Source organism: Argentina anserina, chromosome 3 (assembly GCF_933775445.1).
Source record: "Argentina anserina chromosome 3, drPotAnse1.1, whole genome shotgun sequence".
NCBI lineage: Eukaryota > Viridiplantae > Streptophyta > Magnoliopsida > Rosales > Rosaceae > Argentina > Argentina anserina.
This window is the reverse complement of record NC_065874.1, coordinates 34,896,560-34,923,246: the sequence shown is the minus strand read 5'-3', so window position 1 is coordinate 34,923,246 and position 26,687 is coordinate 34,896,560. Positions and strand designations below refer to the sequence as shown.

The 26,687-nt window shown below is 37.0% G+C and overlaps 4 protein-coding genes across 4 annotated transcripts; 2 read left to right on the top strand and 2 right to left on the bottom strand.

The window, feature by feature from the left end:
* Nucleotides 1-100: 100 nt before the first annotated feature.
* On the bottom strand, nt 101-3,241 carry LOC126787588 (pollen-specific leucine-rich repeat extensin-like protein 1). Its single transcript, XM_050513440.1, has 3 exons — nt 3,228-3,241; nt 1,632-2,006; nt 101-564 (listed from the first exon to the last, which is right to left on the bottom strand). Exons 1-3 carry the CDS (start codon nt 3,239-3,241, stop codon nt 501-503), a joined length of 453 nt encoding a protein of 150 aa, XP_050369397.1. The 3' UTR covers nt 101-500.
* Nucleotides 3,242-4,502: 1,261 nt separating this feature from the next.
* Nucleotides 4,503-8,796, bottom strand: LOC126787911 (lysine--tRNA ligase, chloroplastic/mitochondrial). Its single transcript, XM_050513831.1, has 14 exons — nt 8,562-8,796; nt 8,271-8,489; nt 7,957-8,068; nt 7,718-7,826; nt 7,459-7,516; nt 7,258-7,326; nt 7,045-7,152; nt 6,481-6,573; nt 6,227-6,331; nt 5,932-6,138; nt 5,617-5,711; nt 5,437-5,527; nt 5,014-5,187; nt 4,503-4,929 (listed from the first exon to the last, which is right to left on the bottom strand). Exons 1-14 carry the CDS (start codon nt 8,769-8,771, stop codon nt 4,837-4,839), a joined length of 1,743 nt encoding a protein of 580 aa, XP_050369788.1. The 5' UTR covers nt 8,772-8,796; the 3' UTR covers nt 4,503-4,836.
* A 607-nt stretch (nt 8,797-9,403) lies between these two features.
* Nucleotides 9,404-10,311, top strand: LOC126787917 (uncharacterized). Its single transcript, XM_050513837.1, has one exon. It carries the CDS (start codon nt 9,578-9,580, stop codon nt 9,866-9,868), a length of 291 nt encoding a protein of 96 aa, XP_050369794.1. The 5' UTR covers nt 9,404-9,577; the 3' UTR covers nt 9,869-10,311.
* A 12,861-nt stretch (nt 10,312-23,172) lies between these two features.
* On the top strand, nt 23,173-26,538 carry LOC126787912 (uncharacterized). The gene is made up of 7 exons (XM_050513832.1): nt 23,173-23,629; nt 24,248-24,334; nt 24,436-24,681; nt 24,814-24,978; nt 25,095-25,148; nt 25,241-25,387; nt 25,761-26,538. Exons 1-7 carry the CDS (start codon nt 23,447-23,449, stop codon nt 26,136-26,138), a joined length of 1,260 nt encoding a protein of 419 aa, XP_050369789.1. The 5' UTR covers nt 23,173-23,446; the 3' UTR covers nt 26,139-26,538.
* The last annotated feature ends 149 nt before the right edge of the window (nt 26,539-26,687 follow it).

The window sequence follows — 26,687 nt, the reverse complement described above, 5'->3', positions numbered from 1 at the left end:
TTGTTATCTGATAATGAGAGTCATCTATTTGTAACTGCCAAGAATTGTATATAAAGAAGGTTAATATCAAATCTACATATTATTTTTTATTTCACTTTCCATTTACTCAACTCTTAAATGCCGTCCATGTCAAAAGAGTGCATCTCGATCAAATTAGATCGTGAGTCTGCAAGGATCATTTTAACAATCTAAATGGCAGAATAACTCCTTGACTAGATAAAGAAAATGTTATGGTATAATAGAAACAAACAGGCAAGCATTCTTATATAGAGGACTTGACTAGCTACTCTATTAAGCAGTTCGTGAGAGATGGCGGAGCAGTGAAATGGATTGGAATTTCATTTCTCCTTAAGCAGTTCTGCACGAACTTCAGACATATGTTTTTTTCTTGGTCTTGTCATTGCTGTAATACTTCAGGAATATGCAGAACTAACATAGAATTATACAAATGCAGCCTCTTTTGTTCTCAAATTAGTTGTCAGAAATTTGCAGAAGAAGTGTCATAGAATGACACAAATGCAGCCTCTTCTGTTCTCATATTCGTTGTCCGTGTCATCTAATTCACTGTTGAGGCAATAAAATTCACAAAGTAATCATGTCAGAAATCAAAACTCAGTTGAATTCAAATTACCATTACTGCTAACTCTGAAAATCCTTATCATTTCCACTTTGACCAGCTAAACAGTAACAAAAAATCTGATAAATATAAAATCAGTAGTCAATGCCCAAGGGAAGACAATTTGATGAGCAGTTCTTAGATATAGATTAATGATTGACAAAAAAACCAGTTGGCATCTTTCAAATGGAAGCATCACCAAATATTTTACATGACAATGAAATTAAGGGGGTCATGACTCATGATTGTGAGCCTTCATGAGGTATGCACATGGATAATTCCATATAATATGTCGAGAAATGGACTACTCACTCACATCTGCTGCATAATGGAAATAAAATTATCTTGCAGCTTCAGATATCCATAAACAGATATCTCACTAACAAAGAGGAAGACCACACACACACACACGCAGACATCGCAAGTGTGGAGAGCACTATTCTCAGTTAGACATATGTCTTCATTCAAGGATATGTGCAAATTGAATTCTTGTTAAGTTGCAAATTCTACTAATTGCAATTAGATCAGTTTCAAATTTTCCCTCCTAATCTCAGCCTCACACACCTTCCTTTTCTTTTGGTAAATTACATTCATTCTGGCCCTTTATCATGATTGGAAAGGTCAGCTATGTACCAGAGGATTTCTCTACCACATCTTCTTCATGCACCTTCTGTTATGTTTATTACTGGTGAATATCCTTCATATATTCCACCAACATACTGTATTTTCTCCTATCAAAACTCTATTAAAAATGAATAAAATCCCTTTGCTTCATTCTCACATGATTAATAATGCAGGTCATAATAATTCTCACCATGACCAAGACACTGCCTCCTATAATATCTTATTTTAAAATATAAAAAACACACATGTAGTTTCACATGAATGTTGTGCATGATCAAAGATCCAAACTTCCAAACAAAGTTACTTAAGATCTCTAAGTTTTAACAAAACAAGACAAATTGAAAACTATGACGCAGTTAGTGGAGAGAGGGGAGAAGGAGAAAGTAAGCACCTGCATTCAAATTCCCTGATCTCAACAAGTTCTTTCCCTACAAAGTCCATCCACTGCACTCTCTTCTTCATCTCGTCTTTTGGAGCTGCAGGGTCTGAAGCATCCGGCTTTCTGAGATTACTCTTGAGAGAATTCTGAGCTGATTTTGGATTTTCAGCTAAGGTCTCTTCCTTGATCTCAATGGGGTCATTAGGTAACTGATCAGAGGTTTCAGGTTTTGAAGAAGGGACGTGTGGATTTGGATTAGGTAGTGGGGTATTCTCTAGCTTGAGTGGTCCAGGAGTGTATATATGAGGGGCAGGCTTACAAAAGCAGATGAAGGGAGGACAATGAATCTTGCAAAACACAAACCTCATCAAAATTGTGTCTGGTTTTCTGATTGATCATTAACTTAGCATTACTACTATTGGCCCATTTAACAAGAACAAGTCCCCGGCCAGCAGCAGAATTTTACGCAAAATGTGAAATGAGTTGACATCCACACTCATCAGAAGACCATAAAAGAAGTATCTATCTTTACCAAAAGAAAAGATCCATTCTTGCAAATCAAACAACAGAATCCAAGTGAAAAAACTGTTGTCTGGTATTCATTCATAGAATTATAGAATATAAGCTAAAATGGAATACCAATTCTGAGAAATAAGTGAAACCTTGCAAACTTGAGATGAAATAACAGTTTATCTGAAATCTGGATTTCCCCTGTATGACAGTATGAGTCAGCAGGCTTATGATGGTAAACTCCCCTTACTATAATGAACTGGTGCTGGAGCTGAAAGAAATCAAACTGTATATGGGTCCTGAAATTATATCGACACCCTCTACCTCTTTCAGGGCTTTGCCTTCATGAACATTGTTGAAGGAGAGAAGCTAAGCTAGGAAGAAATTAATGTGATGAGTAATGAGAGAGCAAAGTGTAGAATAAATTTAGAAAGAACAAAAAGAAGGAAAGATAATGAGCTGGAAAGCCAAGCCCAACAGAAAGATAGACCAATTTGGAAATTTGGAAGACTGCTGTTAGGAAACCAACTGCACAAACATTCCATCATCTAACAACAGTTACTCCCTCTAAAAGGAGAACTTTGACAGTAACTGTCCTTAGATATCTTCTACTGTGTACATAAACAATTTGAACTTTCAAATTGTAATTGAATATTTAGACACTGGTTAGTTCTAAAATTGCATTAGGATCAATCCACTGTAGATGCAATGCAAGACATGTCATCTCTCTCATTGGTTCATCTTTTCATTAGTTTATTTCACCTGCTGAATGCATTAGTTCTGTTTATTATTGGAAGTATAATTTTTTTTTGTGAAACCTTTTTTTTTATTTAACAAAGGAGTGGGGCAAAAAACCTGACCTCCTATGTCTGATAAACTCCAACAAGAGAATAAACAAAAGCTCAATTCGGCATGTGTACACCCACATATGCAAAACCATAGATATAAAAACTCCTAGCAAATAGCAAAGAAACCTTTAGTCAAAGACGGGGATGAAGTATAATCTAATTAGACATATAACAAAGTAGCAGCTAGCAAGTTAGCCAGCTCCAAATCTCTTTATTGATTGTAAAGGTGGAACCAGATATTCCAAATTGCCTCACATGACTCATGTCTGCCTATAATAATCGTAGTTAAAAGGAATTTTAAAGGGTTTGAGCACAAGCAAACCATGAGGATTGACATTTCCAGATGCTAAAATGAGGTTTAGATGCTAATGAACCTCGATTCGTTATATTCTTTCTTCATCATGATCAATTTAGTTGCGTAGCTTTCCTTCTCAAAAGGTATGCTTGGTCGACCTTTCTCCTTTATTTTGTCACTTTTGGTTGGGGAATCTATCTGGTTCCACAAAGTGAAAGATTGATGCACCCTTTTTCGATTAACAGTTGGTTAACATTGGTGACATGAGATTAGCTATGCCTAATGCCTAATGGAGTAATGGTTATCCTTTGCTTCTGTTCTGTCTCTTATATATGCAGTACTCTCAAGATATCCCTCTGTTACAATATCAGCATGCTCTTTCATATGTTATTCGCTGCCATTCAGATACCGACAGCTTTATGGCTCCTGATAGAAGTGAATTAAGATGATAATTGCAGACTGAAACGTACTTAGATGATAATTGCACGGCGAATATGCTCAACGAAAGAAAGATATCATGCATATAATGTTGAAAAAGGCAAAATGATTGTAGAGACAAAAATGTACACTTTGATCATGTCATATGGTTGAGGTGCTCATGTTGTAACGCGGCATATGATAATAATGGTTGGGATTATGGACCAAGTAATGAGTGCTCCCATAAACCTGCAACATCTGTAAAACCCTAATGTTATTAAATAATTACTGAGAAGCCAACAGAAGCAAGATGGTGAAGATCATGAATCATGCAACCTCAGGTTAGTAAGAGTAAGAAAGCCAAAGTGAAGCCAATTCGATGATGATGTAGACTAGCACAGCATGTAATCCTAGTTTCATTTATCATATGTTGGGGACAAGCGCATGCCCTCATGTATATCATTGTGGGGGGCAAAGGGCCAAAGGTACCTTCCCTTTTGCACATCTCTCTTCCATAATCACAATTGATAACCACACATAAAATGAAATATAAATAGATGAAAGACGTACCAACTTGTTACCGACGTCTAGACTCTAGACATGTTGCCTGCCAGGGACTTAGAATAGTACACATATAATATCTGCCCAAGAAAACTGGGAAACAGAGAAAAAGCGCCCATCTCCGAAAATCTTCTTCAGTTTCTGCTACTAGTGTGCAGGAAAAAAATGCATAGCATTTCTTTGCAGACCCAGACACAAGTTTAGTAATCAGAGTATCAGAACAAAGAATTGGCCGCCTTCATAATGCTGATCTTATTCATAAACCACAAGCAAGACATCTCATCTTATCATTATAACAACTTTATTTACATTTCTGGCACCAATCATTTTCCAATAGCAAATATCAATTTGACTAGTCTATCAAATGGTTCAAAGGCCATTGGCTGATGAGTTAACAGCAATACAAGATGCTACAGTATCAGAAAGAATGGTAACCAAGTAAATGGGAAAGCCGCAAATTATGTATCTCAAGACTACAACAAGTCTGCTGCCCACTAAACTGGACAGCAGTAAAAAATAAATAAATAAATGGCCTAGACCTGCAGATCATCCTCGAAACAGCATGATGCTTGGCCTGGCCTCTTTACTATTGCTGAATTTTCAGCACTGGGAAGGCAATTACATCTCTGATGCTGGCGGAATTTGTTAAAAGCATGACTAGCCTATCAATTCCAAGTCCCTGAATATGAATTGCTTCCATCAGATAAACTCAACTGAAGATGACTCTATTCCAGATTTACATAAATGAAAAAAACATACATACCATTCCTGAAGCTGGAGGCATCCCATATTCCAAAGCTGTAAGGAAATCATCATCAAGTGTCACTTCATAAGACTCGTCATTTTCCTCTCTCTTATCTTCTGCACCATCCATTTCTGAAATAGCTGCTGATCTCTTCTCATTGTGCTGCCTTACTTGCTCTTCTAATCGTCCTCTCTGCCAAAATATACAGCGAATGAGAAATCTTTACTAGTTACTAGTGAATAGAATGTAATTCGAATTTCGACAAGTCTGCAAAGATATAAAAATGTCTCCAATATTAGAGGTTGCACACCAAAGGTTTTCATGGAAGAATAATGATGAATGTTTTTACAGATTAGTTCGAGTAGTTCCCACTTCCCACCTATCTGACTCCCACGTTAAATATAGAAAAATGTGAAATAGCCAATCATTGTTCATGATTACCTGATCCATGGGATCAGTCAATTCAGAAAAAGCATTGGCCAGCTCACGGCCACATATGAAAAGCTCAAACCTCTCAGTCAACCCTGCATGCCTGAATTGGAAGAACTTAGTAAGATGACATGTAAATTACCAAAAATGCAGCATAAAATTAACTTTCACAATATGGTAAAACATTAATACCTCCTATGTGGCTTGGCCAGAGGAGATATCTCAATGGGATAGTCTAAAACAAATGTGGGTTGCACAAGCTTTGGTTCAACAACAATCTCAAAAACCTGGAATAATAAGTCAGGACCGAAAAAAGCAGTTTACTAGAACAAAAAAAAAATCACATTTATACAAAATAAGGAATTGCTCCGTTTCATCATACATCTGTTTTTTTCATATCAACAGCCTCCCCGCCAGATATATTAAGCAGGATTAATTTATAGAAAAAGATGCACAATGCACATAGAAAACAATGATCAAAATTTTATAGTATAGATTCACATCAACCTCATTAAGAAGGTGGCCAATAGATGAGCATGCTTCAATAGAAGATTTGTATTTGTAATCAAGGTCAGCTCCGAGGTTCTTCAGAGTAACTTCTTTAGCACCCTGAAGATCATTGCCAAACTCATTGAAAGTAATTCCAGTGGCTTCTTTGACAAGATTATGCATGGATTCCCTCCTCCATGGTCGCTCAAGATGTATCTCCACCCCCTGCATAAAAGGATATATACCAAATACTTTGTGATCTGATGTAAAGTCAAGAAATTCCAGTCACTAGCTGTGTTGAAGGGGCATTCACCTGGTAATCAAGAGTAAGCTTCCCATGAACTGCAAGTGCACATTGTGTAACTATTTCCTCTGCCATGTTCATCATGCTTTCATAGTCTGAATATGCTTCATACATCTAAGATCAAACTAATACCAATATCAATCAGAGCTTTGCTTAATAAAATAGGAAAGTTAGACAAATAATAATGTGAACAAGTATCTAATTGGTAAATTACATCACCATTAACCCCATTACAGAATGAAATCAAAGGAAAATTAATTTACCTCTATAGTGGTGAACTCAGGATTATGACGAGTTGAAATGCCTTCATTCCTGAATATTCGTCCAATTTCATATACCTTCTCAAATCCACCAACCTGACATCCGTAGACAGAACTGTTTAATAGATTACTCATACACTATGGAACTAGTTATTGTTTACATATGTACCTGCACACAGACATATATGAATGTACATAAAGCAGCGAAAATGGAGCATGTATGCTTAGAGACTTGCAGGAGACCATATTATATATGATATATCATACCAATTTCAAAGCTCAATACAGCATGTACAGATGCAACGAAACAAAAAATATATTTTTAGCAATATACTTAGAATTTTTTTTTTAATTTACAGTTTCTAATCAAAGGAGAAGCAGGGCAGTGGATTCAAACTTGGCAACTCTTCAAATGAAGGGAAGAGATATACGGCAAGTCAGCAACACCAGTCTAGTTGGAATATAGCATATATGATATCAAAAAAACTTGTGAGCATTCGCTCCTCCAAAAAGGAAAGGAGAGAGAGAGAAAGAGAGAGAGAGAGAGAGAGAGAGAGAAGCACATGCCAGCATTCTCTTTAAGTGGAGTTCGGTCGCTATTCTCAAATACAGGTCCCTTCCAAGCGAATTATGGTATGTAACAAATGGCCTAGCCTCTGCCCCACCAGCTGCTCCCTAGTTGATCAAATCAATTAAGATTCCAGAATATACAATCTTGAGGAATTCACGTATGGCATTAGAACGAAACCAAAACAATGGTGAATAAATATATAGTCAAACCTGAAGAACTGGAGTTTCAACTTCGATAAACCCGAAAGATTCAACTGTCTTGCGTATCTCTGATACAACCTACATGGTAAACGGATTATTAACTCATTTGTACACATGGAATCCTGAATATGAAAAAATCCCCACAAAAAGGAAACATGAATGCGTAGAACACTAGAATGTTTACAATTTTAGTACGGAGTGAAGAGGTACCTTTGCTCTTTTCCGAAATACATCAGCAACCTCAGGATTTGCAATCATATCTACATACCTAGATAGAGAATGAAAATAGATATGAGAGAATGCACACTACTGAGACTACTAATATCTAAATATCTTGGTCAAATACAGAGTTTAATAAATGAAAAGACTACCAACTAAACAATTTATCTATGTTTACTTAACACTTGTAAATTTTATTATTTCTGAAACTATTAGCAAGCAGAATGCAGATAAATGAAAATGTGCTGACCGTTGACGGTAGCGCTTGTCTACATCTGTTAGACCATGGTACTTGTCTGGCAGCGGGAGTAGAGATTTTGTAAGAATTGCAAAGGAACTTACATAAACAGACAGCTCCCCTGAAAAATTCACTCTTAGTTAGCCACCTATCCATAATGTGGATCATTTTTAAGGTGGAATCTGATTACCAATCCGAGAAGTAGCAACTAAACATAAACAAGAAACTAAGGAGAGAATCAAAAGACATGCCTTTCTCTGTCCGCTTGATGGAACCAGTAGCACCAACTATATCACCAATATCGACAAGGCCCTTTAACTGATCAAATTGATCATCTGATAGCCGTTCCTTCTCACAGTAAAGCTGAAAACCAAACATTCATGACATCACTCACTGCCTCCCTATTACTATATTCTAGTTCAGTCTAAACCTAAGTAGAAACCGAATGAGATACAACCATTAACATTTGCAAACATGTTTTCTAAGACAATGCACACATTATAACAATGAAATGCATACACTAATCGACATGAAAGAAAAAGTTCAAATAGAGGAGTAAGCAAACCTGAATTGTTCCAGAATCATCCCTAAGTGTCAAAAATGCAAGCTTTCCAAAGGCCCTGCGTGCCACAATCCTTCCTGCAATCGAGACACCATCTTCTTCGGGCTTGGTCTCTTCACCATTCTCTAAATGCTTGTAAACATGTTGCAGCTGATTAGCAGAGTGAGTCCTATCCCAGGAATAACCATATGGCTCTAAACCTTTGCTCCTCAACTCTTGTACCTACAAAATCCAAACATTCATCACAAAAGCATGCAACTTTGAGACCAAGCCTTTTAAAGTTCGGGACTTTACCTTGTTTAAGCGAATGGCTCGAACAGCGTCTTTGTCGGAGGTGGAGGTTGACGCGGATAGGCGGCGGCTGCGGCCTCCGGCTTTAGGGGCGAGGCCGCCGGTGGTAGTAGAAGAGGAAGAGCAGCAGCGGACGACAAGTCTAGTGGTGGTGGTGCGAATGAGTTGTTTCAATGGCTGCGAGGACAGGCTCCACAGCCTCACCGCATCCATCTCTCTAGTTTCTCTTCCAACTCAACTCAAGAGTCTCTCAAACTAGTGACACTTTGAGTTCCCAATCGTTTTTGTTGCACAGTTCCAACTCCACTGGGCCTCTCAGCCTAACCCACATGTAGTAGTATAGCCCATAATCCAATACCCTATGATCCTACGTGGTGAATTTCTAATCTCTAAATAATTTACATGTGAGAAATACCATTGTAATATATATATATATATATATATATATATATTCGTCATGATCTTACAATTTACATTGTGTCGTGTATTTATATAACGAAGACTCCATTAATTTTATCAGATACATGTATTTCCGTATCTGATTCTGATGCACCAATAACAAGCAATCCCCAAGAACTGAACATGTTTATGTAGCACCACCGTCCAAGTCCATACTTTACTCTAGAGTTTTGTTTCTTTTTAACGAAAATGGAGACAGGTAAATGCTTCACTAACACAATGTTTTAGAGTGCTCCATATGCAACGTCAGAAGACACGACGACACAATTTACAATTGGTGCAAAATGTGCAATGGTGGAAACGACAAACATGAATCATATGGAGAACCAAGTTGGTGCAGTGTAAAATAAGTCGTTTTCAAAACAATCATGTTTTTGTGATTGAAATCCAAAGGCTTCATTCTCAATTTAATTAGAAAAACGATCATTCTGAGAAAGATATCAACGAGGATTTATTACTGAGGGAATTATAGGCGCAGTGTGTAGGAGGCCAAAAGAACACAGGTGATCCAGTAACCCAAGTAAGTAGCCTATCGAAGCAAGAGACAAGAAGAGATCGGGATGGTGTTCAACAGCCTGATCGTGGTGTCGGTAGCACACGTGTCGGCGGAGGTGTGGCAGCACGTGGCGTGCCTGCCGGAGCATCTGAGCAGCAGTCAGCTGTTGGATCTTGTATGCTTCATCCCTCTGCAGGAGTTGGGTCGTCTGGCTCTCTGCCTTTGGACCTTCCTCTGCGTCCCTCCTCCCGACTCCTTCTACTCCCGTTACTCCGATGACTCTGACGTCTCCGACTCCGACTCCTCCACCACCGTTGACTACGACGACTATTACTACCACCCCCATTCCGATTGATCCACTCCTTCCCTCCTTCCTGGAAAGTTGCTTCCTTTTCTTTTATGGATTATTGGTTTTGTGCATATTTTCATTATTGAGTGATGAATTGCTTCAATATAGGTTCTTCAGAGTTCTAACAGTGCCCAAAGCATTAGCCTTTTTACAACAGTACTAAATGTGTGGCTGCGCCATTGCCTTGTTATCTATTGTATAGCTACTAAGTTGTGGCATTAGTTTATATATGTGATAGACTACTCAGAGTGAATACTTGCATTGCTGATATGTAGGATGGTATACTCTATACATTGGCTGCCACACATTCTCTTGATAATTTCCGCACATTATTCTGGTAGATTGCGCAAGTCATCATGCTAAACAAAAATTTTAGCATTGATCAGGTTCTCTCATTCACAAACTTGATTGTAAGAGTGATCTCAAACTTGAATTTCATATGTGCATAAACATGGCGACGTGTGCTTATAAAAGGAATTGTTTGTGTGTTTTACTTCTATTTTTCTGGAAGTTGAAATAGTTGGAGATAAAGAAATATTTGGTCTTGGAACATGTTGAACCTCCATGGTATTACTTTGGTAAACTGTATGCGTGTTCAACTTCTCTGGACACAAATACACTAAATGTGATAGACCACTCCTATTGAGTGTCGACATTGCTGATATATAGTCCACAGGGGGTAGTATACATTGACTGCTTCACATTTCATCTTGATAATTTCTGCACATTGGTGGGATAAATTAGGCAAGCCATCATGCTGAATGAAATCTTTGCAGAATATCACATTTGCAAGCATGTTGGTGAGAGTAATCTGAAGTTTTCTTTCCCAAACTGGAATTTCAGATGTTCAAAATAAAACATGAAATAAGAACCCCTTCAGAGTTGTTAAAAGCATTGTATTTCTTTCTCTTTTTTTCATTTTTGTGGTAGTATAGTAAGATATAATTAAAGAAATACTTCAGCCTTTGAATCTGTTGAAACTCCATGGTATCACTTGTAGAATTTATCTGTGTTGGACTTCTTGGGATACAGATACTCTAGGTAATATATTTTAACAGTTATTGTTGGAAGTTGCCAGATGAAAGATAAGATTTCCTTTAATAAAATTTTGTCCTCAAATAAGGCGTTGGGTTTGATCAATTGGAAGGGACAGGATAGCATTGCAGATTAAGAATGTTATCTTCATGATAGTTTCATAATGGAAAAATGCTGAATTTACTGAAAACCATTTCCGAAGTACACTTTAGTGAGATCCATTCCTATGTTGTATAGGAAAGCTTGAATAGTCTTGTTTCCTTACATAGATGAATCAAATTTTCTGGCCATATTATTTTCACAAAATTTGATTGACATAGTGGATGGTAAAGACACCCAACCTGGTATAGCATATTGCAAATTGCAGCATGTCTTACATTTCAAATTCTTGGATTTTAATATATGGCTAGTACTAGTAGTTTCTTGATATAATGTGATCATTGTGATGTAGTATTGTCATGAGACTATAGAAGTGCTACATACACACTTAGACTTGAGATGAACTAAGCATCTAAAGTTAAGATCCAATAACTGATAGATGATCAATTTGTTATATACATTAACTTATAGATGCTGAAATGGGAACCACATAGTATATTTACACAAAATTGCATAATGAAGCCTCTGATTATGGTTAAAACAGCAGGGATTGCAACCTCATATGTATTTCCTTGAGTGCTTTGTCGCTGAGATTGTTGATGGCATTAGGGTGATTAGGTCAATGGATATACTCCAGGTAGTGTAAGGTTTTATATCATTACTAAGTCTCGTCTCTTGAGTGCTGTAAAACCCATATCATGAAGAGCCGATTATAACAAACTCAAGAAATGAGGACTTCCACTCTGGAAGCTTGCATTGTTAGTGTATGGCCTTCAAGATCTAAGAGTTATTGGATTCTTTACATCATGTCCCAGTCAGTCTCAAGATATTTCTAATAGTGAATTAGTCCTAGTCAAATTTCTAGCCTGGTGGCATAATACATGAAATCATACAAGTATATTGGAAGTAATGCTTGGTTTATGATATACTGGCAAGTGGGCTGTACTAGTTGAAACCTTGGATCTTTTGTTCGTAAGAGATGTAAGAAAGTTGAGGCTGAGACTAGTATGTGCTGTAGGTAGTACACTGTTGCATGTTATGGGGTTCATGACACTATGTATTTGGTGGTTCACTGGTTCACACCTTATACAAGGGTACCCAATTCTAACCAAGAGGCACACTATTCCTGCAGAGAACATGCAATGAGCTCCCAAATGCAGCTTTGTGCCGCCATATGCAGCAATTCCATCTCACAAACCTTTGACTAGAGTGTATAGGGCTCTGTTTGGTTCTCTTTGCTTGCTGATGATATGTTGTCAAGGTTATCTGCCAAAAGTGTTATAACCTGCATTAGACCAGACCTAGGCTTACAAAGGACCCTTAAGAACCTTGGTTTTGGAATTTGATTTGTGCAATATATGAATCTTTTGGTTGGTTTCAAATTTTTCAGACTACTGAATAGTTTTCTTGGTGAATTGGTAGCGTGTCTTCCTATTGTAATACTCGTCTGTTGAACCTATATATACAACAGATTCTCTTAACAGTGTTCATCTCTGCCATTTAAAATCTTCCTTTTGCACTCTGAGCAGTGTTGACTGTGCAACTCTTTGCTTAATATGAAAGTAATGGTTATGCAACTAATCAAGCGGTAGGAGAATTGTGTTCTTCAGCTGAAAATACTGAAAATCGGGCTAAGGTGGTGGATTGGTGGTATGTAGCTCAGTAGCTGTAGTGCAGTACCCGGTTGGTGTATTCTTGATGGTTCCGTGATTAGGAATAGACTTTTTGATTGAGTTGGAAGGCATGATCTGAGATGTCTATATGATTAAGATGCTGTTGTGTGATTTAACTTCTCAGCAAACTCACTGTCTTTGCCGGTCTATATTTCTCTCATATATCATTATAGATCCGTCAATTCTTCACCAACAAGCTGTTTCTTTCACATATTATCTTCACAAAGGAACCAATCGACTCCGAAATCATAACAGCCCAACAGCATTTCATGTGATACCGGAGTCCGGAGATTATGGATTCATCTGCCGTGACTGACCTCTTAAAGTTGCTACATATATGAAAGTGAAAGGCACATTGACAATCTAGACATAAACTCATGATTGTGATTTGTGAAGGATGAGAGCCTCTTTGGTTCTTGCTTTGACATTGAACATTTGAACATAGACAACTAACCAGCAAAAACAAGCCAAGATAGTCATCATAAAACCAGAAGCCAAATTTTATGCAAATGGAAACCCGACCCTTTCCAAGTTCACGGGTGAGAGTAACCACGGCATAGTCCATTCAATGATGACTATCTAGCTAGAATTGTGGTAGCAGAGGCTGTCAAAACAGCAAGTAAGAAAAGGAAACAAGAGGGAGCTGGCAATGGAATTATGCACCAATCACGGTCTAACACTGTTGTTATGTGTTGCATGCATGTGGGGTTTTAGGCTTTAGGCTTTAGGCCTTTGAATTTTGCTTCACATATCTCTCCAATCTCCATTATTAAGGTAAGGTGGGTACTCCCTGTTTCTGAGCTTTAGCTTATTGTTAGTGGTACACTTTGAGGGCACAATTATGAAGAGGGAAAAGACCAAGAAAAAAGCTAAGGCCTTTTAGTCTAAAGGCCCCCATAATCTTGTGACCATCGATCAGATATGCATATATGATATATGCAATGCAATATACACCCCGTTAGAAAAGGTAATGTAATAGTGATATATACCCCGGCTTTTCCAATCTATGTTATTATTAGACATTTGACTGATTGATGATAGCTCATTGGCTCTCCAATTTCTCCCCCAAAAACTTTCCAGCTTTGATTCACTTGGTGGGTGTCTGGTGCCTTGCTGCTGTGGGGTTTCTTTCATGAGTTTCATCTGTCTTCTTTCCCTCAGTGTTGCCAAGAAAGGTCAAGCCTCAAATAATGGCTGCAGTCTAACTTCATACCAATCACCGCGCGCCATAGAAGATCAATCTTCTATCCCCAAGTATATTGACTATTTATACCTACCTTCGATCTTCTTCTCAAATAGTCCATGTATATATATAGTACACATTTGTAAATGTAAAGTCATCTTTAATTGATCTGTGAACGATAAGATTATGTTGAGTTGACCGGTGATGGCGCTAGAACAATTGTTTATCAACCTTCTATGACTTTACTAGTCCAAGATTTCACATTTCTGTAAGAATGTATATGTATGTACGCGTTTGTATTTTATACATTCCTCCAAAAGATCGAGGGTGGCTGGGGGCAGACGATATTTTCCAGCTAACAATTGAAACAATCTGTTTCCACATGAATAGATCGATCCAATTACTATTGCGATATCTTGTTTGAATGAACTGAACTGCACCAATCGAAGATGATAGAAGCCACACCAGAACCACAGATATCTGTTTGAAAACTTGTCACTATGTTTTTCATATCTGCTGGTGCTTTGCATATATATCACAGATTCACAAACACGAAGCACGTACAATGTGTGCCCCGGTGGGACTAGCTACAAGTGCATATTGTTAGTTACTAACTTTTTTGTTGATATGGAAACTTTGTCGGTGAGCGATCATCGATTGTGTACACAAAATACTGAAAATAGTGTGTGTGTGTGTGTGTGTCTTTCATCGATCGCATGTTATTCCGAATCACACACGTACGTTGAACATATATATATATATACATATATATATATATATATGATTCTTTACAGGATCGGAGTGCTTGTATATAGGGACATTAAAAATTTTGATCGGAAAACTGGTTCTACAGATATATATATATATATATATATATTTCATGCTTCCTTATATATATACGAACTAGATATATATATATATATATGATGATGATGATGATGATGATGATGATCTAGCTAACTGTATGACGGACATGAACGTACTGAGACATATATGCAATGTGAAACCCTGCTTTTGGGCGAGAGGGCTGGAATAAGCTATGTGATCGATGACAGACAAGTTTGAAACTTGTGGACGCATGCAGCTGAGGATGGATTTTTCGATTTTCATTGAACAAAACCAGATTTATAACGTGTTCATTTGTCCTGTATTACCCAACTTCACATGTCCATGGACTTCTGTGTCTGATATCTTTGTCCCACATTTCGTTTGCCAGTTAATTTCTTTGTCAAGAACCGGAATAAAAAAAATCAACAGACAAAGACACGCCCTAGCTCCCTCTTCTTTTATATTTCTTCTTCTACTCTTGAAATGGTGGCCATATATAATAAGATCAGTAGAAGAAGATTGCTGCTGAATATTGTTCGTGTTACCATTCTAAGATCCATTTTCTGATCAATATATGACGCGAACGTCCAACCTTCTACGGGGATAGGATCATGTATCATCCATCTAACAACAACTATCTATCGTGGTCAATATAAAGCTTCACCTATATATTAGGGTATTCATGTCATGTCATGTCATTTTTGACATGCATGCACTACCTTATAACTTGTGAACAGAATTCTAAATGAATTAGAAATTAAGAGCCAATGTCTTGTAATTTTTTTGTTCAGCCTGCACCGTGATGATAATTGAATAATTGGAAATTATATATGGCTTACTATGAATAGTAACTTGGCCGGCCGACAGCTTTTTGTTAGGATTGTGGGGTTGATAAATTGCCCTAAAACAAGTTGAAGCTAAGCGGTCACTGTGTAATATATAACAGAATCAAATTTGACGAACATCTTTGCTCATTCAAATAATAACCTTTTTATTTTATTGACATGTGTCCTTTTTTAACTATAGTCATTTTTTCTAATCATGATTTATCAATTAACATTAAACTCTACTATTAAAAATCAAACAAATAAATCAAAAATGTTTTTGAGACCTGATAACAAAAAAAGTTTTTGAGAGTAAATGAAAGAAGAGCCTCCAATACGGGTACGTAAGGTTGGCACCATAAAAAATTGTCAATCAAATATACTATTCAAATTGTTTTGTTTCGTCTCATCCATGAGCAATAATTGTCAAGATTTTTGATTTACAATGACGATGATTTTCAAATTCCTAGAGAGTTAGAGATAACGTTTCAACTTTCTTAGTTTTTATTTATATGCCACAGAGGTCTAATAGATTTTAGTATTATATCAATGTTATTGATAAGTAACGAAGGAAGGAGAGAGAGACATGAGAGAGAGAGAGAGATACCTCAAATTTGTTATAGATGTTTGAATATGTATAAAATTTGTTATTTATAGAAATTTGTTCAGGATAATTGTTTGGTTAAGAGAGAGGACATATGTCAATAAAATAAGATCCTAGTCATTTAGGTGGGCAAATTAGGGCAAGTAAATTTGTTTCCATATATAACTAAGAGGATTCAAGCATATTGTCATTTACATGTCTAAGTACAGTATATGTGTTTTCGATTTACATGTTTCTATTCCAATTCCCAATTAACCTAGTTTGTCTGCAAGACTAACCTCCAAAACAAAGGCATTATTTAAGGCGGTTTGGCTTTTACGTACTTGGTATATATGGATCTTAATATGAACACCCTATAGCTAGCCAACCCTTCACATGTTTCTATCTTTCATGCATGGCTCGTCGACAAACAAATAAAATTGCTACAAGACACCGGCGGCCTATTCTTTACTCTTCTATTAGTTCTATCGACAAATTCAAGCCATTTAATGAGTTTGTAATACGTAAACAATTCAATAACTATTTCAAGTCCGAGAGCTAGCTAGGTTAATGTAGAAAACGAGAGTAGTTTCCTTGATTGATAAGTGTATGCCGCGATTTCGCTAGTGAAGAACATGGGCAAAAGGCTAAAGAGATCGAGAGGCAAAGTAGCTTTTGTTTATGGTCACGTAGGTAGCTGCTTTGAACTTTATTTATTTTAATTTTTGACTAAATTTGCATTTAATATGAGAAAGTAATTGGGTAATGGAATATTTTCTGTAATCGATAAGTGACTGAAAAGCTACTTTCGAATGAAAAAAGAGAGCAAATCTCTAAAGTATGCATGCATGATCAAAATAGTCGGGGACAGATTTAGTCATATGCATTACGCGACGCATGCACAACATATATACAGGCTATATAGCACGATATACATGGGGCTGATCGATCGAGTTGTTAATTGGTACATAGCTAGGCAATTAACCGATATGGCGATATATTGATAATGTAGTATACAGCATACTAATATTGAGCGGCCAAATTAAACTGGAGCATGCATGCATGGTGAAATTAACAGAAGATTGAATAATGGAAAAATGAAGGTGAATGTGGATTGTGGCCATGAATGGGATGGAAGCTTCTGTCTGATGTGCTGCAAGTAAAGGTTAGGGTTTTTACCTGTGTACGTACGTATGTATATATGTACGTGTTGAGGTTACTGGTTTTATTAAGAAATTACTGAGCCAAGTTAATTGGATTCTAATATTTAACAATTAAGACAGGAGGCGATGACAAGAATGACGGAGGAAGATGATCGGAGAGGAGGACAAAAGTGCATGAAGGCATGCAATGACGGCAATATTGCACGGTGGTCGTGGTGGGTGGTGACACGGGCACGCGCTGCCTTTACACGTATTACTAGTTTGATTTTTGAATCTGCCCACTGCCCAACGTCCTTTGCCTTGGATTCTCTCTACTACTACTATTACTACTCCTCTCTTTTTTACCGTTGCGTTCCATCCACTTTCGTGATGCGTTCCTTACCTATTTCTTCCTCCACGTGTACGTCTAGATGATGTAGTATTGCACTCGATCCATACTGACTCCGATAGGAGTTTCGATCTCTTCTTCTTCTTCTTCTTCTTCAGTTCTTCTACTGGCTACACCTCCTATTTCGATCACCGGATCCCACAAATTAAGACCCTAGCCTGTGACGACGGCTTCTTCAACTCAACTGTTCGCCCTTCCGTCCGTCCGTACGTACTACATATACTGGAGGTGATAATAATGAACAAATAAAGTATCTAGCAGGTGAAGGTCGAATCGAAGTGACGAGACGCCATGCATGCTTGTGCTTGCCCAGCTAGCTAGGGTAAACCCAGACGTACGAACACTGATAATAATGAGGTGACCGTCTTAGCCTTACCACTAGGGCTGGACTTTTTGACACCGAAAAAACCGAAACCGGCCATAACCGAACCGCACTGAAATCGAGAAACCGGAACCGAACGAAATCACCGTGTCGATGTCATAAACCGAACCGAACCGAGAAGTTGGTGTCGGTTATCGGTTTCATGCTTTCAGAAAACCGGTGGAAACCGAACCGAACCGATAATTGAGATGTAAGGTTATAACTTGTATTTGATGAACATATGTAATCGATCGGGTGCTTATGTAAAGCATAGATTTGGTAATAAATATATACATGTAGAGATATGTGATTTTGTACAAGGTAATATATGATTTTAATTTTTCTATGTGTACAATCATGCATGAAGAGATCTAATATAATGCTTATGGATTTTGTCAACTAGCCCTCATGTTAAGACAAGTATGAACATCTGATGATGAAGCTCATGAGGTTTAATGTTTATTTTGGTTAACTTGTTGTGTTTCAGCAAAACACAATAATTTTGTTTAGTTAATATTTGAGTTCTTGATTATTTATTTGGTGAATGTACTTAATTAAAGTATTGAACTTGTAGCTTACTCCTTTACTTTTTATTCTTTTTATTTTCATTAGTTAAGTACGAAAGGTCAATAAGGATATTAAGTTTTATAACCGAAATAAAACCGAAATCGCGGTTTTTATATATATTTTTCGGTTTCGGTTTTAAAAAACATAAAACCGAAAATTCAGTGTCGGTTTTCGGTTAGTACTCATAAACTGAACCGTTGACACCGAGTCCAGCCCTACTTACCACCTCCATATGGAAATACTGCATATAGTTGCTTCAAATAAATAAAAAGGTCGATTTAATTCTGCTCGGAGTGCCAGCTTGTTCAATATTAACTCTGCTCCCTTGTCAGTCGGATCATATACCTCCCTCTGCGCTCTCTGCACTCTCTGCACTCTGGTCATGTCTTTATAATAATTAATCCACAAGCTAGATACATTTCAAATTTAATAACGGACTACGGGACTAGTTAGTTCGATCAAGGTCTGGCCATATATGGTCGTTGTGGTGGTGGACTGCTAGCTGTTACAGTACCAAAGCAGGGAAGAAGCTTGCCAGGGGTATATATGCCACATGCACACTTCATATACATATATCTAAGTTCATTATTGGGTTGGTACGAAAGGAAATCACAATATATAATTCGCATGTGCATTAATTGCACTAGACACTTGCACAAATTGTACTCACACTCAAACTCTCAAAGTCAGAGATATATCGATCAGGGGTGGTAATGATATATAAAACCATCTTAATTAATTTATATACCAACCGTATTAAATATATTGGTATATTAAATACTCGGTACATGATATATGGTACAATATATCGTACTAATATTAAAAATATGGTATGTATGTCGTATAGATTTTTCATATACCATGATATATCGTACCTACCAACTTATATTATATTAAATTATTTAATTAAAAAATATGAATATATATATCTTTATATTTCAACCGTATATTTATTGAAAAATAAATCCAACCGTATAAATCTACTAATCTTAATATAATCTCTCTGAGTTTCTTTCTCAAATACATTATTTTTCTCGTCTTCAATTTCTTTATTTAATTATGAATGAATTGATTCAATCGAATTTCCAAGTACAAATACTTAGACCTATCAGTAGCATCATCACTGCTTACAACATGTCAACATATATCGCAATTAAACCTATCATTTATTTTTTCAATTGTTTTGAGAATTCATAAGTAATTTAACAATTTGACTATTTGGACTTTGACTTTCTATTTATGACTTTATATTTAGTAATTTGGTTGAAGTCGTATAAGTTTGAAATTCTATTGTTATTTCACTTATTTGTTATTACTTATTTGGATTGGGTCTTTCAATTTTTGGGCCTTAAATATGTTGGTACAAGCCCATTAACAACCGTACCAACCGTAACACTTAATTGGTATACCAACATTATTGGTTGGTATAAAATGTGGATTTTTCATACCAAATATATATTGATTGGTATATGGTATTGGAAAATTACAACTGATATACCAGAGCCCTAATATCGATCGATCACCCATGCCCTCCAATTTGGTTGCATACCACATGCTGTATGCTCAGACCTGCCTTGTATCCAACACATACAAAATCAAGCATCTCAGATTCCAACTTATGCATGTAGCACTTCCGAAGCTATATATACCCTGGTGGAAAATAAAGCTAACGAGGATACCACACATTAAGACAAATGCAACTGAGATCAGCGTCACACACTTACACATATACACATATATAAGACTGTAGATAACGTCTTTCTACGTGGTGATGGGGCAAAACAGTTAATGTCAAGTCTATAGCTAATGGGATTAAGAGTTAAGTACATGTTTGTTTGTCTATCCGGTTGATATTATGTTCAGTGTCACTTACTCAGTACAAAAATAGATGAGCTTACGTAACACTTTGTTTTCAGTCTGGTGTTACGAGGTAGAGTTGCCCTTTAGTTTTATGTAGTGTAACATGGATCAATATCAGTGCAACGTAAGATAATCCACATTAATCTAAAAATGATTAAAATAATAATAATAAACAAATCGAAATCACTGTAATGGCAGTGATGGCTACCAAATGTACACTAATAAGCCTAACTATTGTTAATTGAACTGACATTTTTTCGCTATAAGATTAAACAATTGTCATATTTTGACCACTAGGAAATTGTGTACTTCCATGGTTGAACACATTTATATTAGACCTTATTTAAGCGACTGGTGACCATTGTTCCCAATTCATATATTTAATCTGCTTCACCACCTAAGCTCATAAAATATACTCAAAAACCCCTGCCATCCACTAGAACTGTATTAATATGCTAATTGGCATTACAATAAGGTTGCATATACATATATAATTGGATTGGAGCATAAGAATCTTTGTCCAGAATAACAAAAAAACCACGATCGTGGATGAGACTCCACGTTGTTAAGGATTCCCAGCTCCCTCACTCACTGCTAAAGTCTCCATTCTTATTTTTCAGAACAAGAAGAAGATTAAGGTGATGATATGGTATTTTATTTTTGGTTGGTCACGAGCAATTTTCATTGGATTCCAATTAATGACGTTTAAATTATGCAATTATTTGTGAGGACCCACTATGAACACAAAAATACAGTAACTCATTCGATTCCAAACATGAAGAAACCAGCCATTCAATGATAGGGCCGACGCTTGAATTTTCATTTGGTCACGACATGGCAACTTAGGTAAATCCGACTGTGATTCAAAAAGGGCAAAATGGTGAAGCCGAAAAGATGTTTCATGAACTGGGAAAAGAGCAGGGTTCCCAAACGACAACCCCAAGTTGTTGCCCGTGGTATGGCAGTTACTAGTAGTATGTCACACCATGCATTTATACCGTGGAGTAACAGTTACAATATCAATTTTAAATTTATTTATAAAAGTTTGGAGAAAAGAAAGCTATTCGTGATTACTAAACTACATATATCTATTACGAAAGGTTCACGTGAGACATCTATTTACAAATATGCATGAACTTCTGTCTCCGTTTGTACATTGTGCGACCATGGACGGAGCCGAGAATTGAAAATGTCCTGGCCTAAAATAACCTAAGACTTCACTTTAAGGAAGATTATGGGTTTTCTTTCGTTTTTTTCGTTTTGCTTCATTCTTTGTTTATTTATTTTTTTGTTAGTTGCTCTCTCATGGTGTTCATGGAATTTCTTTGTGCATAGTGCTTATTGCTTAGATAGGTGGACAGAATATGTGTCATTTGAGTTTTGTCATAAATATTTATCTATTCTGAAAAAAGGTGGTAGTGGGTGACATGTAGATGTCTTCTCTTAATTTTTATTTGCGATTTGAATGAAGGTAATCATCATCTTTAAAAAAAATGTAATGAGCATGAGATGTGTAAAATAACTTCTAAACATCAACACACATGGTCCGGAATTGTGAGGATCATATGGTACAAATTTAAATTTGCATACTAAATAACTAGCCTTTATACGGTAATTATGTTTTTAATGACAAAAATACCATGATTTTGATATAACTAACACATAATTATAATCTAAAAAAACAAAGAAAACGCATAATTAAAGTAAGCATTCATCTGTTTGAAATGTGGGATGAGTTATGAATAATTACTTCATAACCTTTTATTTTTGCTAGGCTGATTATCAAGAAATTAGTGTTTAGCACAATAAACAACATGTAAGTGGCTAGAAATCCTTCTGGGAAGGTTACACTAAGCTCCGTCACGTCACTGCGTGCGACTCAACAAAGTTTTGGAGGTAACCATGATCGAATTTTTTATTTTACACCAAATTTTGGGAGTTCTCACTCACTTATCCCTATTAATTACAAACCCCTTTGTTCGATAGAAAAATATTAAACACCAAATTGCCTATAATTTTGTGTTAAAAATTTAGATAGAATGAATAGCATACCAACACACACAATATCAAAATCACAAGAACCAAAATAGACGAATAAAGATAAGCCAGTGAGGAATGTTTAATCAAGGTCATACAGTTTGCCGATATACTTTTTAAACTGATATATTAATCGATCTCTGGGGGATTTTGTTTAAACACTAAAATACAACATACCTCAGCGGATTCAAACCTGAATTGTACCAAGACAATTGAGATCTTTTGAACTTGTGATCCGTTGGAAATCAGAATGAATGTTGTAAAAATCACATAGGAAAAAATATATCTTTTTAAGTTAAATCACCAAGTAATGTAGTGAAATACGAAATTAAATATCTAAAATTATCATCGTTATTAGCATTAAATGGGCAGTATAGAGAAGTAGCTCGGAAGAGAATATGGCAACTCTTTTTTTTCTAAATGATGACATCTTCTGTCGAGTCTCAACATCTTCCGTTCGAAAATGTTCGCCTTTACCCGTGCTCGTGCAGGAGCCCTAAAAATAGAAAACTAAATCATAATAAGGTCTAAGAAGAAAATCAAAGTGAGAACAGAGGGGCATCCATTGTTAAATTACTGCAACGAAAGTTGGAGAGAGAGAGAGAGAGAAAATGACAAGAAAGGAAGAGATGTGCACTTCTTGAAGTGTGAAGAAAGTAGAGAGAGAAAACGACAAAGTGCCTAAGCGGGTTCTTTTTAGAGAGAGAGAGAGAGAGAGAGAGAGAGAGAGAGAGAGAGGCAGTGGTGGTCAGTTTTATTGGAGTTTTGTGTGAAGAATCACCCCCACCTTGCACAAAGCTACTTCGTTTTCATTTTGGGGCTTCAGTTTGAGACAACTCAGTGTTGCTCAATGTGCTTCCTCTCTAATTGAAACTGCACTACTGCGTCGTTTCTGTAGTTCGCTCTCTCTGTGTGTTTGTGACAAAGAGAGATAAAAGAGCTCTGCTTTGATTTTGAGCTGTTAGGGTCTTTGAATTTGCAAAATGGGTTTTGCTCAGTTTCGCAGAGGGAGGTCTAGGATAGCCGAAGCAGTGCTGGTTTGCTTATGGGGTTTGTTGTTCATCTCTTTGTCCTGTGAGGCCAGATTAACTGCTTCATCAAAACAGAAGCTTGAGGTTCAGAAGCACCTCAACCGTTTGAACAAGCCTGCTGTGAAAAGCATCAAGGTTTTTTCTTTTTCTCTATTTCTTTCACCTTTGTCTTCTTCTTTTCTTTCTTCATTGGACTTTCTTTGGTTGCTGGGAAAGCGGTGGAAAGTGAGCACAAATATACATTACTTGGGTTTCTTTTGTTTTGAATGAAAAGTGGATTTTATGGTTTGTGTATATATCTCTGGGAGGTGTTCATGGTTTGTTTCTCTGGAATCAAATGGGGTGTGAATTCGAATACGTATCTTCTGTGCTCTAATTGTGATTTTCAGAGTTTATTTTCCAGGATTTATTTTATTTTATAAAGTAATGCTTTTTCTGATTGTTTCTTGTCTTCTCTCACTCTGCAATGATTTCCCTTTAAACTTTAAAGAGAGTTATTGAAGCAATAATGGAAATCAGCAGAATGATTTTTTTTTTAAAAAAAATTGATATCTAAACCTCATTTGTTATGATAAAACACTGTCTCAGTGACCAGGCATAGCATAAATTTGAAGTCTTTTGCTTCAACTGAGTTGCTTCATTGACTTGAAATGTGATTTTCTTCATTGTTAATGGGTTCAGAATCTAACATGCCCACCGCTTTCATTACCTAAGATCTAACACTGAACTGTTCTCAATTTTGATTGTCATCAGAGCCCAGATGGGGATATAATAGACTGTGTTCCCATCTCTCAGCAACCTGCTTTTGATCACCCTTATCTCAAAGACCACAAAATTCAGGTTCGTTTTCCTCCACCATGAACCTTTATTGTTGACAATATTTTCTACTCTTTTGTTTTATGCTTTGTTTCTAAGTGTTTTTGATCTGTTTGCTTTACTAGTTGAGGCCTAACTACCACCCAGAAGGCTTATTTCAAGAAAACAAAGTAACTGATAAACCGAAAGAAAGACCAAACACCCAGCTGTGGCATGTGAACGGTAGATGCCCTGAAGATACCATACCCGTGAGGAGGACGAAGAAAGATGATATTTTGAGGGCAAGCTCAGTCAAAAGATATGGTAGGAAGAAGCAGAAAACCATTCCCAAGTCTGCAGACCCTGATCTTGTCAATGAGAGTGGTCATCAGGTAAAGATTAACGCTTTGTTAACATTTGAAAGAAATGAAGTGTCTTTGGTGATGTTTCCAGTGGGTCTCTTTCGCTAGCCTTCTTGATTCTGTTTCTAATGTATCTGTTCATTACCATTTGGGGATGTTTAGCATGCAATTGCATATGTGAATGGGGACAAGTATTATGGAGCAAAAGCAACCATCAATGTATGGGAGCCCAAGATTCAACAGCCTAATGAGTTCAGCTTGTCTCAGCTTTGGATTTTAGGAGGCTCTTTTGGTGAAGACCTGAACAGCATTGAAGCTGGTTGGCAGGTACAATTTTTTGTTCGCTCTAATCCTCTAGGCCAGAAATGATTTGAGTCTAAATTTCCCTTTTCTGAAGTTGAATTTAGATGATCTTGATACTTGTTGGTGCATGACAATAACAGGTCAGCCCAGACCTCTATGGTGACAACAACACCAGACTGTTTACGTACTGGACTGTAAGCTTCCAAACAATACTTCCACATACTTTTTTTGAGCTCTTTTCCCTTGTCTTGTTGCATTTCCCTAATTTTCATGGCCGTGTTTACAGAGTGATGCATATCAAGCCACTGGTTGCTACAATCTCTTGTGCTCAGGCTTTATTCAAATCAACAGTGAAATAGCAATGGGTGCAAGCATCTCTCCTGTGTCGAGCTACCGGACTTCCCAATACGATATCAGTATTCTTGTCTGGAAGGTAAAAACCAATGGCTAACATAACAGTCTGGTGTAAAAGAGAAGTGAAATTGCTGAAGAAAACATACACCTTCAATGATTTGAAATAAAATGCTGGGAATCTCTTGGCATTTTGTTTTTGGATCCCTGATTCCATCATTGTAGATGATCAAAAGGACACTATTGCTTGTGCCCAATTTTCATCTACCCTTCATTGCATGAATGTCACGGGTGGTGAAGATGAAAAGGACCTTATCATGTCTCACTGCTAAGCCTTTTTTAGCTTAGCATGCTTTGCTTAAGCCAGGAGCCCATTTGTAGTGAAGCAGTAGGTAGTAAACTTGTTTTGTTCACCCTTCTTTATTCATTTTCTGAAGAACTTGTATATTTTGTAGGATCCGAAGGAGGGACATTGGTGGATGCAGTTCGGCAATGACTATGTGTTGGGTTATTGGCCTTCTTTCCTGTTCTCGTACTTGGCCGACAGTGCTTCCATGATTGAATGGGGAGGTGAGGTTGTAAATTCAGAGCCAGACGGCCGCCACACCTCAACGCAAATGGGCAGCGGGCGTTTCCCGGAGGAGGGTTTTGGAAAATCAAGTTATTTCAGGAACATTCAAGTTGTTGATAGCTCCAATAATCTCAAGGCCCCCAAAGGATTAGGCACCTTCACAGAGCAGTCAAACTGCTATGATGTTCAGACAGGAAGTAATGGGGATTGGGGTCACTACTTTTACTATGGAGGACCAGGTAGAAACTCAAATTGCCCATGAAGTAGTAGTTAAAAAGGAAACCCATTTTCACCCTCCCCCAATGTGTATCATTCATTCTAGTGTAATACCCTTTTCTCTCTTCTCCTCGTTGTATACCCCTTTTCACTCTTAGGTTGGGCTTGTGGCTGGTCTGGTAGTAAATCATGTGATTGTCCTTTTTTTCTCTCTAGTGGCAAGTTTTGACTCTTTGTGTTTTAGTAAAAGAATCTCTCCATGCATGTAAGTGGGTGGGATGTGAAGGAAGGAAGGAAGGAAGGAAGTGACCAAGTTTCTCAAAAGCCTAAAGAAACAGGCCCTTTTCTGCTTTATAACTCCAGCTCTGTACTCTATTTGTTTGTACACTCCTTGATCTCCTTGGAGTTGCTTGTTAGTCGATGAATGAATGTAATCAGTTTCTTTCGGGCCCTAAAACTCCAATCTAATCTTGAGCATTACACTCTCCTAATTCTGGTTTGCTTAAAAACGGCTCTCTTTTGGTTTCTTCAGTTTTATATGAAATGTTCCTGCAAATTTCAAACCTGAATTGGGTGGTGTGGTGGAGTCAAGAAT

Coding starts and splice junctions, on each gene's coding strand:
- LOC126787917 (XM_050513837.1), top strand. CDS start 9,578: ATGGTGTTCAACAGCCTGATCGTGGTGTCGGTAGCACACGTGTCGGCG.
- LOC126787912 (XM_050513832.1), top strand. CDS start 23,447: ATGGGTTTTGCTCAGTTTCGCAGAGGGAGGTCTAGGATAGCCGAAGCA. Junction 23,630..24,247: donor CTGCTGTGAAAAGCATCAAG/GTTTTTTCTTTT, acceptor GATTGTCATCAG/AGCCCAGATGGGGATATAAT. Junction 25,388..25,760: donor TCAGTATTCTTGTCTGGAAG/GTAAAAACCAAT, acceptor TATATTTTGTAG/GATCCGAAGGAGGGACATTG.
- LOC126787911 (XM_050513831.1), bottom strand. CDS start 8,771: ATGGATGCGGTGAGGCTGTGGAGCCTGTCCTCGCAGCCATTGAAACAA. Junction 8,490..8,561: donor GAGCCATTCGCTTAAACAAG/GTAAAGTCCCGA, acceptor TGGATTTTGTAG/GTACAAGAGTTGAGGAGCAA. Junction 6,332..6,480: donor CTGAGTTCACCACTATAGAG/GTAAATTAATTT, acceptor GTTTGATCTTAG/ATGTATGAAGCATATTCAGA.
- LOC126787588 (XM_050513440.1), bottom strand. Junction 565..1,631: donor ATCAGGGAATTTGAATGCAG/GTGCTTACTTTC, acceptor TTGCCTCAACAG/TGAATTAGATGACACGGACA.